The 12494-nt window shown below is 40.2% G+C and overlaps 1 protein-coding gene across 1 annotated transcript in view; it reads left to right on the top strand.

The window, feature by feature from the left end:
* Window positions 1-12494, top strand: part of SH3GL2 (SH3 domain containing GRB2 like 2, endophilin A1) — a gene marked incomplete at its 3' end in the record, with an annotated part of 197096 nt that overhangs the window by 181218 nt on the left and 3384 nt on the right. The window contains exons 4-7 of the mRNA XM_081237464.1: window positions 6735-6878; window positions 7796-7929; window positions 9816-9974; window positions 11518-11621. Of these exons, the coding sequence (XP_081093590.1) occupies window positions 6735-6878; window positions 7796-7929; window positions 9816-9974; window positions 11518-11621 (541 nt within the window). The remainder of the gene's footprint in view (window positions 1-6734; window positions 6879-7795; window positions 7930-9815; window positions 9975-11517; window positions 11622-12494) is intronic.

The following is a 12494-nucleotide window of genomic DNA, read 5'->3' as shown; positions in this document are numbered from 1 at the left end:
AGAAAGAGAACATGGAGGGTAGAAATGAGTGCTTTCCCCTGTTTCCAGTGCCTATGGTGTGTGTCTGTGCTCGTTGCTCTTTTGGCTGTTTATCACTGAATCCTGATAATAACTTTCAGAATTAAATGATTTTTCAGGGGTACACAGCTAGCAAGATTTGGAGCCTGGATTTTTACCTGTGTTTGTATGAACCAAAGCTAATGTTTATTGTAATGCACTGTGCTGTTTTCCATGACAGACAAGACCTAATGGTCTGTTTTCCTGTTTGATCATTTGGATTAAGAAATAATTTTTTTTTTTTTTTTTTTTTACACTAAGATTTAGCAGAAGTACTGGGTTTTCAACATTCCCGGTTAGTTACCATGCTAGTTGCTTAGGAGAGACTGAGCAGTGACTCACAGGGACACCACTTTTAGGTCAGAGGAAAATAACACCATTTGGCGGTGTGAGGAGAGCTTCTGTTTTACTCTCCGCAGAGCTTTGACTTCCCTTTGGTTGTGCCCAGAATTAGAAAGCTCTTCAAGGGATGGTACAGATTATGCTTTAGAGTCCAGAGCTGATACAGATTGATCTTTGACTGTCCCTGTTTCTCTTCCTGAAAAGATAGTACCAATTTTTGAGGACAAAAAAGAAACTGCTCCCCTCCCCTTTTTAACAGAAGACAAAACAATGGAAGCCCTTTGCGGGAATAAATTAGCTTTCTTGGTCATCCTAATTTTACTTCCTGCTGTTTCAGTTCACCAGATACATTTCCTTCCAGAAACCACCTAGATGTGGACTCATCTAGACCTTGCCTCTGATGGTTTTTTCCTTGATGGCATTTCACCTGTTAATCCTTATTAACTTTTCTCTTCCTAGCCAATTCTCTTTATACCACTGAACATATTTTTCAACAGAACTTTTGGTGGAAAGACCCTTGAGGTTAGAGCAGTGTCCAGATTGTGAAGATACTGTGAGCAGTTATGCAGTTCAGCCACTAAATTAGGTCTACTGATGGAAAAAGAAGTGGGAAATATGTTAAATTTAGTACTTCATAATGGAAGTAATATATGCTCATATTATAAAAAAATATATATATATATATATATTTTAAAGGTTTTTACAAAAAACAGCAGCCCTCCTGGAGTTGCTTCCCCCATTTCCATTTCCCAGAAGCAACACTTTCAAAACCTGTTTGGCTGTTTCTTTGGTTTTTACTTCTGTCTTGAAACAACATGCTAATGTTGCCTTTGCTTAGTTTTCCAGTTTTAGGTGTTTCAGTTTGATTCCCGTTTTAAAAGATGAGAATTGTTTGCTCTTTTCCTGTTTTCCCATTCTTCCACATCTTTCCCCTCTCTCATTTTTCCAGTATGTTTATAGCATAATTTATGTTGGATCAGTATTCAGTATTTACATTTTATGCCCTTGTAAAACTTGTACAGATCTGAGACATGCAGAATAATATGGTTATATTTCTTTTCTTATACAACCTTTTTGTTTTTCCTGGAGTTAATAATTGTTTTAATTTTCAGTTTCTTAACTTTTTGTGTACCTTTCACTGATTCTTTCCCTAACCCTCTGCCACAAATATGAATTTCCTGTCAATACATTGAAACGTGCCAGGTGTCAGTCATCCTTCAGATACGTATCTGATGCTGCATTCTAGATTGGTTACTGTCTTAGTTTGGGTCCCCCCAGAAGTAAACCATGTGCATGGATGTGAGCACAAGTGGTTGATTTAGAAGATGATTCCAGGATGATCCAAGATGATTCCAAGATGATCCAAGATGATCCCCTAATCCTGTTAGGGGATTAGGAAAGGGGAGGAGGCCAATGAAGGGTGCATTATAAAGCAAGGTACAGTAGTGGACAACTATAACCTGATTCCAGTGGGGATCATGGGGAGCCTATAGTTCCCTTTAGCTCATGGCTCCGTGAGCTGCATGCACCTGGTTATGTATAGTGTCCGCTACAGTTGGTGCTCAATGCCTGATGCACAAGGACCATCTTGAGATCTCCCTGTATCATCATTTTCACCTCTTTTCTTACCCTGGATCCCTTTTTCTAGATCCCTTAACCTGTCCCTTTTCTCAACTGACACCTTTGTTTTGGTAGAATGCCTCTTCCATTGACCTTGGGAAGATAAATTGAAATCTTCCTTGTGTATTTGAAAATGTCATATGTTACTTTTATACTTCATTGATAATTTGAATTTAGGGTTATAGGTTATTTCCTCCAAAAATATTGGAGTTGTTGCTTCATTGTTTTCTGAGGAAATTTCTCATGTTGTTCATGGTTTTCTCATGTTCAGTGACCTTCTAATACTTGATACTTTGTGTGTAGCCTTATTTTTCCTCTCTGAAAGGTTTTAGGACTGTCTCTTTGTCTCCAGTGTTATGAAATTTCATGTTAATAGTCCTTGGTAGGATCCTTTTATCCATTGTCCTGGGCATTCGATCGACCCTTTCAATCTGGGAACATGTTTGTTAGTTCAGAAATTTCTTGAACTTTTAAAAAGAATTTCTTCCCCTTCTATATCTGTGTTCTTTCTTTTTGGAGCTTCCATTATTCAGCTGTTAGACCTCCTGGACTGATCCTGATTTTATGTTTTCTTTTTGATTTTTTTAATCTCTGGTTTTTTGTTCTACTTTTGGGGGGATTTGCCTCAACTTCATCATCTGTGCTTCTATTGATTTTTTAAATTTTTATGTTTTATTGAAATTCATATTTAAAGTTAAATTATATTTTAATTTCTAAGAGTTCTCTGTTTCTTTTTTATTTCATTGATAAAGTATCTTAGACACCTAAGAATGTTAATGATAGTTATTTTTCTTTCCCTGAGTTGTTTGTTTTTTACAATTTCCTTGTTTGTTTTGCCTCTCTCATGTTAGAAACTTTCTTCAAAGTCTGATGTTAGTGGCTAACCTTTTCCTCTTAGGTGTAGGACAGTAAAGCTGAGTCAAGGGAGGGTGCTTATTTACTATTATAGCTTCATTCTAGGGTAATCAGCCTGAAGTTGTTGCATTGGGTGCTTCCAGCTGTGAATATCTGTAAGTCTCTTCTCTTGAGTTGGTTGTATTCCCCAGAGAAGAATCTTCCAGTCTTCTGCCCAGAGGGTTCAAACCTGACTGCCAGTTCTCTAGGGCAGGGCTCCCCAACCCCCGGGCCGCGGACTGGTACAGGTCCTCGGCCTGTTAGGAACCAGCAGGAGGTAAGCAGTGGGCGAGCCATGGAAAAATTGTCTTCCATGAAACCAGTCCCTGGTTCCAAAAAGGTTGGGGACCGCTGCTCTAGGGGACCAGTAAGGGAAGTGCGCTGGCAAGTCTCACAGTTCACAGTCTGGACTGGCCCTAAAGCCCTGTTTTCAGTATAGGTCAGGTAGCTTCTCTCTGCAAAAGAACTCTATTAGATTGCTACAGTTTTTATTCTTCATAAAAAAAAAAACACAAGTTTTCTAGTTCCCATTCTCTGTTATGATTCAAAAGGCTGTCAGTCACCTGAGCCAAAAGATATGAACAGAGTCTGCTTATGAAAACCACTGCCATGACCGTCTACTAGTTTCTAAGATAGTCTATTTATTCGTTTATTCTTTCCTTCAGCAGTCAAGGTTAAACATCTCATGCATGTACAGCTTTATGCTAATCCTGTCTGGGAGATACGCAGAGCAGCATACCAGTATCCTGCTTTCATGGGCCAGGGGAGAGATTGCTATTAGGAAGCTGTTTCTGCAGTAAGCCCAGTGGGGGCAGGTTGAACTAGAATAGCAAAGGTGGGAAAGTAAAGATGGGGGCTTAGAGAGATTGTAACAATTTGAAAGAAAGGCTAAAGCTATGGCAAATATAAAGATAATGTGAAGGACAGGAGTTAGGTCCCTTTAGAAGAGAAGAGAAGGGTCCCTAGGGGCACATCTAACTTGGTGAAGCTATCTAGCCCGAGATCATATTATAGGAATTCTAGTGTCTTAAATTTGTATTTTTCCAGGCTTCTTCTCTGTTTCTTCAAGTACTGCTTTTTAAAAAATATTTATTTATTTATTTATTTATTTATTTATTTGGCTGTGCCGGGTCTTAGTTGTGGCACGTGGGGTCTTTTAGTTACGGCATGCGGACTCTTAGTTCAGCATGCACGCAGGATCTAGTTCCTTGGCCGGGGATCGAACCCAGGCCCCCTGCATTGGGAGCGTGGAGTCTTAACCACTGGACCACCAGCGAAGTTCCTTCAAGTACTGCTTTTAAAAATCATTTAAAAATAATTATGTTAGCACTTAAAAATGGTTAATTCAGACATCTGATGATGTTTTTCAAGAACACAGAAGTTTTACTAATCCAGGAGTCTTAAAAATAGTTAATAGCTGTGAATAAATTTAAAAGCTGGTCTCTTCAAATATATGAATCATTAAGTATTTTAGATGATTTGAAGAAATAAGCCAATAGAATATGGTTTTCTTCCCCCTTCTCGTGAAAATGTAGAACACATTCAAGATGTTCCTAAGTAATTAATGGAAGAATTGAACAACATTGAAAATGATAAATTTGAAAATCAGCCACAGTATATTAAACTGTTACAGTTATTTCAGGTAATTGCTTACCAGAAGACAGCTCTTAGCAGAACCAAGATCTAAGCACAGATCAGTAACCAAATTTGTAAAAGGAATAAATCTTTAGAGTGTAAAAACAGGACTTGAAGGGATTAACCACTGTGTGTGTTTTCATTACTCAGTTTCTTTATCTCCATTTATCTTCTTTCCTTCTGTTCATTTGGTACCTCTTACTGTCTGGTGTCTGCTTATTTCAGTTTTATTTGTACTAATGTTACTCCTTCTTTGTGTTTCCCTGGTACCTTGTGTGTATTAGCTATTATTGCATTTATCACATTTGTTGCCACTGTTTACGTACCTGACACTTCACTCTACTGTGAGCACCTTGGCAGGGACTATGTCTTTCCTGGATTTCAGATATGGCTTATTGTAGAAAAGTCTTTGAATATATACTCTAATTATATCATTCCCCCCAAAATTGTGTCATCTTGTGACATTTTCAATTTTTTAAATTTAATGTGTATGATACACTTTTCTATGAGAAGCAAAGTAAAGAAAATGTGAATTTTACATTTTTTCCAGGTACCACCAGGCTTTACATCTGTTAGCATGACTAACTGCTACTCATTATGTGATTCTAAGCTTAAAGATATTTCTCACCCGAAACCTTCTTTGCGATGCCCACTCCTACAGACTAGGGTGATGCTATATTCTTTCGTGACTTGCTGTAATCTCCCCACATGACACTTAGTATATACACTTCACTCTAATTGCTTTTAAAATAGACGCTACCCTCAGTTCACTATAAACTTCATAAAGGCAGAGGCCATAGCTGTCTTGTTCGTTATAATATCCCTGGGACAAACTTGGGAGGGTGACCTCTCATAATAATTCTCTTTGTCTGCAGATTCGACCTTTGAAGCCCAAAGTTTAAATAAAAACCTATTCAAAACAAATGTTCAAGATGAAATGGCAGCCACTAAATGCTGGAAGTGTGTGCTTTAGCTGTAATTCTATCAGGGGTTTCCAAGCAGATGGAATCCTGGGCATAATTCTAGGTTAATGTACATTCCCAACTCTGATAATGAACCTGAGAAACCGTAGTATCCTAGCATCAAGTAAATCATTGTCTTTAACAGTGTGCTAATAAACCTGTTTCTTCCATGAAAACTGGATTTGCCTTCTAGGCATCTTCTTTTATAAAAGCAAAAGCAAAAAAGAAATTGAAATGCTGTCTTTGTGGCACAAAACTAATTTTCAGAAGCAGTTACGTGTGAGAAAAGTAATTGTCTTTTTAATGAACATAATATTTCTGTTCTTCATGGGACTGTTTACTGTTAGAATCTTAGTTGAGAAGTGATTTTGAAAATTATTTTATATGTGGTGTAAGTGAAACATGGCATAAGACCCACACTGCAGGAGTTATCAGTTAATTTCCTACTTCAGTCCATAGGCTCCTAGAATTGAAATAAAAGGTAGAATCCTAAAACTTCGAGATCACATAATCCCGTAGTTTTTGAAGTGCTTTCTGTGGGCCACCCAGATCCACAGAGGGACTGAAGGGCCACAGCAATGAAGAGAGTATCAGAAAAGGCACAGGAGTAGAGAATGGACTTGAGGACACGGGGAGGGGGAAGGGTAAGCTGGGACAAAGTGAGAGAGTGGCATGGACATATATACACTACCAAACGTAAAATAGATAGCTAGTGGGAAGCAGCTGCATAGCAGAGGGAGATCAGCTTGGTGCTTTGTGACCACCTAGAGGGGTGGGATAGGGAGGCTGGGAGGGAGAAGCAAGAGGGAGGAGATATGGAGATATATGTATATGTATAGCTGATTCACTTTGTTATACAGCAGAAACTAACACACCATTGTAAAGCAATTATACTCGAATAAAGATGTTAAAAAAAAATAAAAGAAAAAAAGAAAAGGCACAGGAAGATGGGCAAGATGGGATCTTCACGTGGAAGAGCTTTGCCTTTTCTATTAAATTCCTCTTGAGATTTTGAGAGAAAGGGAGAGTTTAGCGATTAGAAGAGCAGGTGTGTGTTTATCTGTGGACTAAGCTGCACATATTGCAGATGAAAACATTGGTGGAGGGGCAATTTTCGGTAGCTGAGCTGGTTTAGAGACTGGTGAAGGCCTGACTCCCCACCCAGCCATGTCCCTCCTACATCACATTGCCTGCTTTGAAAGTCTCGTATCTCTTTGTCTCCAGCTTCCAGAGCTAAACTCAGCATGATCAACACCATGTCAAAAATCCGTGGCCAGGAGAAAGGGCCAGGCTATCCTCAGGCAGAAGCACTGCTGGCAGAGGCCATGCTCAAGTTTGGAAGAGAGCTTGGAGATGATTGCAACTTCGGTAATGTATGCTTCCTCACATTTTCATTTTTCATTTGTCCATGGGATTTTAGTGCCACTAAGAAAACTCTGTAGGAAATAATCTAAACCATTTTATATTTTGATTCTCAATTTTAGGTCTTGTCCACATGGGCCCCAAATTTGTTTTCAGAGTTGTATCATCATTTTTGGTGTCATTTGTCTTAGGAATTTTATTTATTTTCTTTTTTCCTAATGAGATCCCATCATTACAGTAGCTGGGTGACACATCCAGATGCCTGGACATTTACCACTGCATGTGTCTGGCGGTAACTAGAGTGTTGGGACAGAGGGAACTGTCACAATCAGCATGAGTCAACACCCCACCCCATGAGCTTTCTCTTTGCTCCCTCCTCTTCTATATAGGGTACCTAATTTGACTACCCCAGGTGAATTCCTTCACCCCTCTCTCCTTTGACCCTCAGCTGCCATACTAACCACCTTCTGTTTTCACTGCTTCACAATGTGAGGTCGCAGCACATGACTGTCCTTCCTGATTGAGCCCTGCTCTCTGTTCCCGGTATTTGCTTTTGCTGAATGCACTGGCCTTAAAGAGGTCTCCTGTAAGGGAAAGCAAGCACTTACAAAGGAGGGTAGGGAGCTTCCAAATTGCTTTTTAAAGGAAAAGCAAAATTTTATGTTCTTTATAATAAGGGGTCTCTCTAACACCCATTGGGGGGCATTGAGTCTATTGTACTCAGTGAACTTTCATGTACTGTCTCAGGTGGAAAATACACTGATCTCCAGAGGGCATTATTTGCTGTCTGTTGTCTTGGTTGTCTTCAGAAGACAGACAGTAATCCCAGGTTTTTCGTCTGTGATGGGTGCTGTTACTGCAAGTGCATTTCACCTTCACCTTTGTTCTTTAACGAGTACAAGTGCTTAGTTATCCCCTTGCAGGCCCAGCGCTTGGTGAGGTGGGAGAGGCCATGCGGGAACTCTCGGAGGTGAAGGACTCTTTGGACATGGAAGTGAAGCAGAACTTCATTGACCCCCTTCAGAATCTTCATGACAAAGATCTGAGGGAAATTCAGGTATCTGCAGCTAGTTATTTGGGAAGTGGGCAGTTGGAATTGTACAGATGCAGGTGCCCTTCTCCTTTAGGAAACATTTTTTAAAGCTTACCGTGCATGTTGTCAGCACTGAGCATGTGAATTGCAAAGCAATCCAGCATGATAAATCGAGAGAAACCAGAAATGCAGTACTTTTAGCCCCAATATTATGATAACTGTGCCACTCCTGAGTATTACATTTGACTTCTCCACGTTCAATTTTCAAGTTTTTTCAAGCTTTTTTCTCCATGAGGGTAATATCCTTTCCCTGATAATACACAATTTTCTTTATTATTCTGTGGTTTTCTGGGGGTGATTTCACCTTCTAAAATGCTAACTGTACCAGTTGTTAGCTTAAATACATAATTATTCTATTACTCTGTAAACATGTGTTTTCATATTTTCATAATGTTTTTTAGGATTGAGGAAGAACCCAACTATCCTCTTTCTAAAACATGTAGAAGAGTTTAGCTATTCCAAATAATAAACCTCAACTGGCTTTACCTAGAACTAGGTGTGTAATGTTTGCTCATTCATTCTTTTAACAAATATTTGTTGAACTTGTCTGAAATTTGATTTTCTTGACTGTAAAATGAAGTGCCATAACGTGAAGTCTCCCTGATCTCCTTATTCTAGCTTAAATCTCCTTCAGCCCTACCACCGGCTCAAGGTCACACAGTTAGTATGTGGCAGACTCACTCCAAATCTAACATGTAACCCTGCCTGCAGTACTCTACCCTGCAGCTGACTGCAAGTTCAGATGTTTTAAAAGGATATTCCTTCCAAAGATACACACATTTAGTTTGGATCAGGGCATGGATTGGAGGCAGGGTGTACAGTGGGCGGGAAGGTCGAGGATATTCTTCCTCCTTCCTTCTCATTTCTTCACCACTCCCAACTCTGTTTCCGTTTCCTTCCCTTTTACCCCTTGCACACCCAGGATCAAGAAATATCTAGCATTTCCCCCCGCCCCCATTAGTAGCGAAACACTGCTGCTCATAGGACAAAAATACTTTGTAGCTTTCGGAGACTACTTTCCTACTTGGTCAGTGGAGGTGTCGGACAAGGCTGGGCAGCCACACACCAGGAATGTGTGCATCTGGGGTGATGCCAAGAGGGATTGATGCGCAGTGTATGGTGTTAGGTCCTTTCCAAGTTAGGTCTTATGACTAAGTGTCATCATCTGTTAGACGGGAGACTTAAATTAATCCATGATTCTCCTAAAGCTACATCAGTCAACTAGGGTAAGTGTTGAGACATAGATTCCTAGGCCTCAGCCCTGGATATTCTAATTCAGGTGATCAAGAATCCATATTTTTAATAAGCATCTTAGGTGATTCTAACAGACTGGATTACCTCAAAGATAACTCCTTTCCAGCACTAATGTTCTATGATATGAAAAGGAAGAATACCATGCTATCTCACTCATTTCAAGGAAAGCATTTTTCCTCTGCCTTCCCATGAGATACCATTTCTCTTGAAGATGGGGACGTGTGAGCCCCATATACCTGTGCTTTCCAAATGTGTAGGGTGTGTACACACATTCCTGGCTTCTGTCATGGGATGGAGAGGGATATATTCCACGTTAGCTTTGACCCAGCAGGGGTAGAAAATAAAGGGTATTGGTATTTCCCACAATTTCTTTCTTGCTATTAATTATTTTAAAAGATGTTTCCCAACATAAATATTTTAGCATTTGGAAGCGTTTGCCCCAATGATGCAGGTTTCTTTATTTTTCTGGTGACATGATGTTTTAGAACTTAGCCTGTCTTATTTTGGAAGCTAATAGGCATGATGGGGAAGTGAGCTGTAAACAGGCCTTCTCCGTACATCCTTTCAAAGCATATTCCTGCCCTTGACTTTTTCAGCATCATTTAAAGAAGTTGGAGGGTCGACGCCTGGACTTTGATTACAAGAAGAAACGACAAGGCAAGATTCCAGATGAAGAGCTACGTCAGGCTCTGGAGAAATTTGATGAGTCTAAAGAAATTGCTGAGTCAAGCATGTTCAATCTCTTAGAGATGGATGTGAGTGACTCTCCTGTGGTTTTTAATTTAGCTTTGGCTTTGAGGCACAAGATTAATGTGTTAAAGGGTTATGTAATTTAAAAAAATGTTAATGACTGTACTATGTGGTGAGAACTTCAGTAGATGGTTATTCTTTTAAATTATTTAAAATTATAAAGTAGACTGAGAAATGATGAAGCTTTTTCTATATTCCTATAGTTTGATTTAACTAGATTTTTGTCTGCTAATGATCTTAAAGCATTATAAATAGTGGGGAGATAAAGAATGTTTCTGATGATCTATAGAAGTCCAATAGCTTAAGCAAATACTCTGTTGAAATGTGAAATGTAAGGCAGATTGACTTCAGATTAAATAAGAATATCAGTCAAGTAAAATGTATTCAGAAGTGAGTGTCCAACATAGGTTAAGATGGTCTGTATTTTGAGGTAAAGTTGACATTTTCTTTCCAAAGATGATTTCAATTGCGATTGACGATTGTCGCATAGATACTACATTTGGGACATAGATGAGATAGTTTAAAAGTTGCCTTCACATTTCCAGAGTGCTGAATTACTATTCATGGCTTTAGAACTTACATTCCAACCTCTCATGTCATAAAACCTGTTAACCAACTTTCCTGTCTTTGCTCATCCCCACCTCCGGCCCCATCAGTTGCGGACCAGCTTCTGCCAAGATATTTACAGAGCCTTTATGTACTTATCACACCCCCGACTGGTGACAGGGGAGGCAAGTTGAACATATCCAGACTTTCACACTATCCAGAGACAGTGCCAGAGTGTGTGTTTACGTAAAACAACGTGTCCACCTAACTACTGAAGAGGAACACCATGGGGATGAAGGTGACCCGAATCACAGTGTCCCTTCCCTTCACCCAGGACCCTACCCCACCCCAAAACCCGTGGGGCAGCATTGCCTCTGTTAACTCAGAGGGTATTATTCAGCTGGATCACAACACAAGACTCAACATGAAGAGTAACCAAAGATGCTTAGAATATTAGAGCTGGAATGAACCCAAGATGTCACTTGACTCAACCCTTTTACATTGCAGATGAGGGCCAGAGAGAACAAAAGACTTTCCATCGTACCACACTGTCTCCCATAGTGCTTCATGTGAGAAATCAATACCCACATTTTTATTAACAGCACTAATATTGACTTGGCATGAAGGCATAGAGAGCAAAGAATGTTCTAGTCAGTGCATCTTCTGTCCTATAGGAAAGCAATAACATAAGCCAAATCCTAATCAGAAGGTTGTAGCTAAGCATGAGACTGTTTGATGAGAGTTATGTCATCTTCAGGAGGATTCTGCCTAAAGTTTCTTCTCATAGCGCTAGAGTTTCCAAACACAGGGAAGCTTTCTTATCCTTAATCAGTTTGTAAACTGCAAAACTATCTGTCGGTCAGCCTGGCTCACCACACAGTCACGGGCATCACTGAGCACTGGTCCGTGTGTCCGGGGTAGCTGTGTCGTGTGGACTGGGCACTAGCAGCTGGTTAAGGACAGTAACCTGGTAACTAAGGTGTGATTCCCGTTCCTCTGCAGATCGAACAGGTGAGCCAGCTGTCTGCGCTCATCCAAGCGCAGCTGGAGTACCATAAGCAGGCAGTCCAGATCCTGCAGCAAGTCACAGTCAGACTGGAAGAAAGGTATTTTACAGTTCCCTGCATTTTCCATTTCCATTTTCTTGCTATGAAATGGTGTATAAAGAAGTGGAAACATTAGAATACATTCGAAGAAAAACTTCCACCAAAATTCCTGCTGATCCTACAAAGACACCTTATGGACCATTTGTTTTGATTTTATATTGTCTTGGGCTTTGTTTTACTTTGTTCGGTTGAATCTAGTCTTGTGTTTATGAGAGCTAAATACTTAGGGAGTATTTTGGATGCCACAGATGGGACACCAGGACTCTACTAATGATAATGGATGTGATTTGCTGAGCAGCTATTCTGTGTGGGTACTGAAAGTGTATCATCATCAATCATATAAGAGCCCTGTAAACCAAGTATTGTTAGCCTCACCTAACGGACGAGCAAACTGGGGCTCAAGGTCACACAGTGGTGCAACAGGGGTTCACGTTTAAGCATAACCTATTGGAAAGCCTGTGTCATTCCATACCTTGTATTTCTCTGAATGGTGACGAGGTCCGTCAGAGGGAGCTGCTTTCTTATGTCTATTCCACCTCCTCAGATGGGCCTCACAGCCAGGCTGGGTGGTTTAATTCATGAATGAGTCTCCCTGGAGCTGCAGGACACAGCCTGCACAGCTGTACGCGGTAGCCCTGTGCTGTATCATATGTGTTATTTTAGTTAAACTGAATGCATGTACATCAAAGGATTGCTGCAGCAGCTTTTATTCTCAGCTCATGGCCAGAGTCGACTCTCATAGCTGATGATATGGCTATAAATGCACAAGGCAGCCTCCAAGTACGGTGCTGTATTACGGGAAACGACCTCACCCGTTTCCATCTGGCCAGCCTCTTCCTCTCCTCAGTAGCTTCCTTGACTAGTGCTTGGGTT

This window comes from Mesoplodon bidens (assembly GCF_964165515.1).
Source record: "Mesoplodon bidens genome assembly, chromosome: 6".
Classification (NCBI taxonomy): domain Eukaryota; kingdom Metazoa; phylum Chordata; class Mammalia; order Artiodactyla; family Ziphiidae; genus Mesoplodon; species Mesoplodon bidens.
The sequence above is the reverse complement of the archived record's forward strand: the minus strand, read 5'-3'. Positions and strand labels throughout refer to the sequence as shown.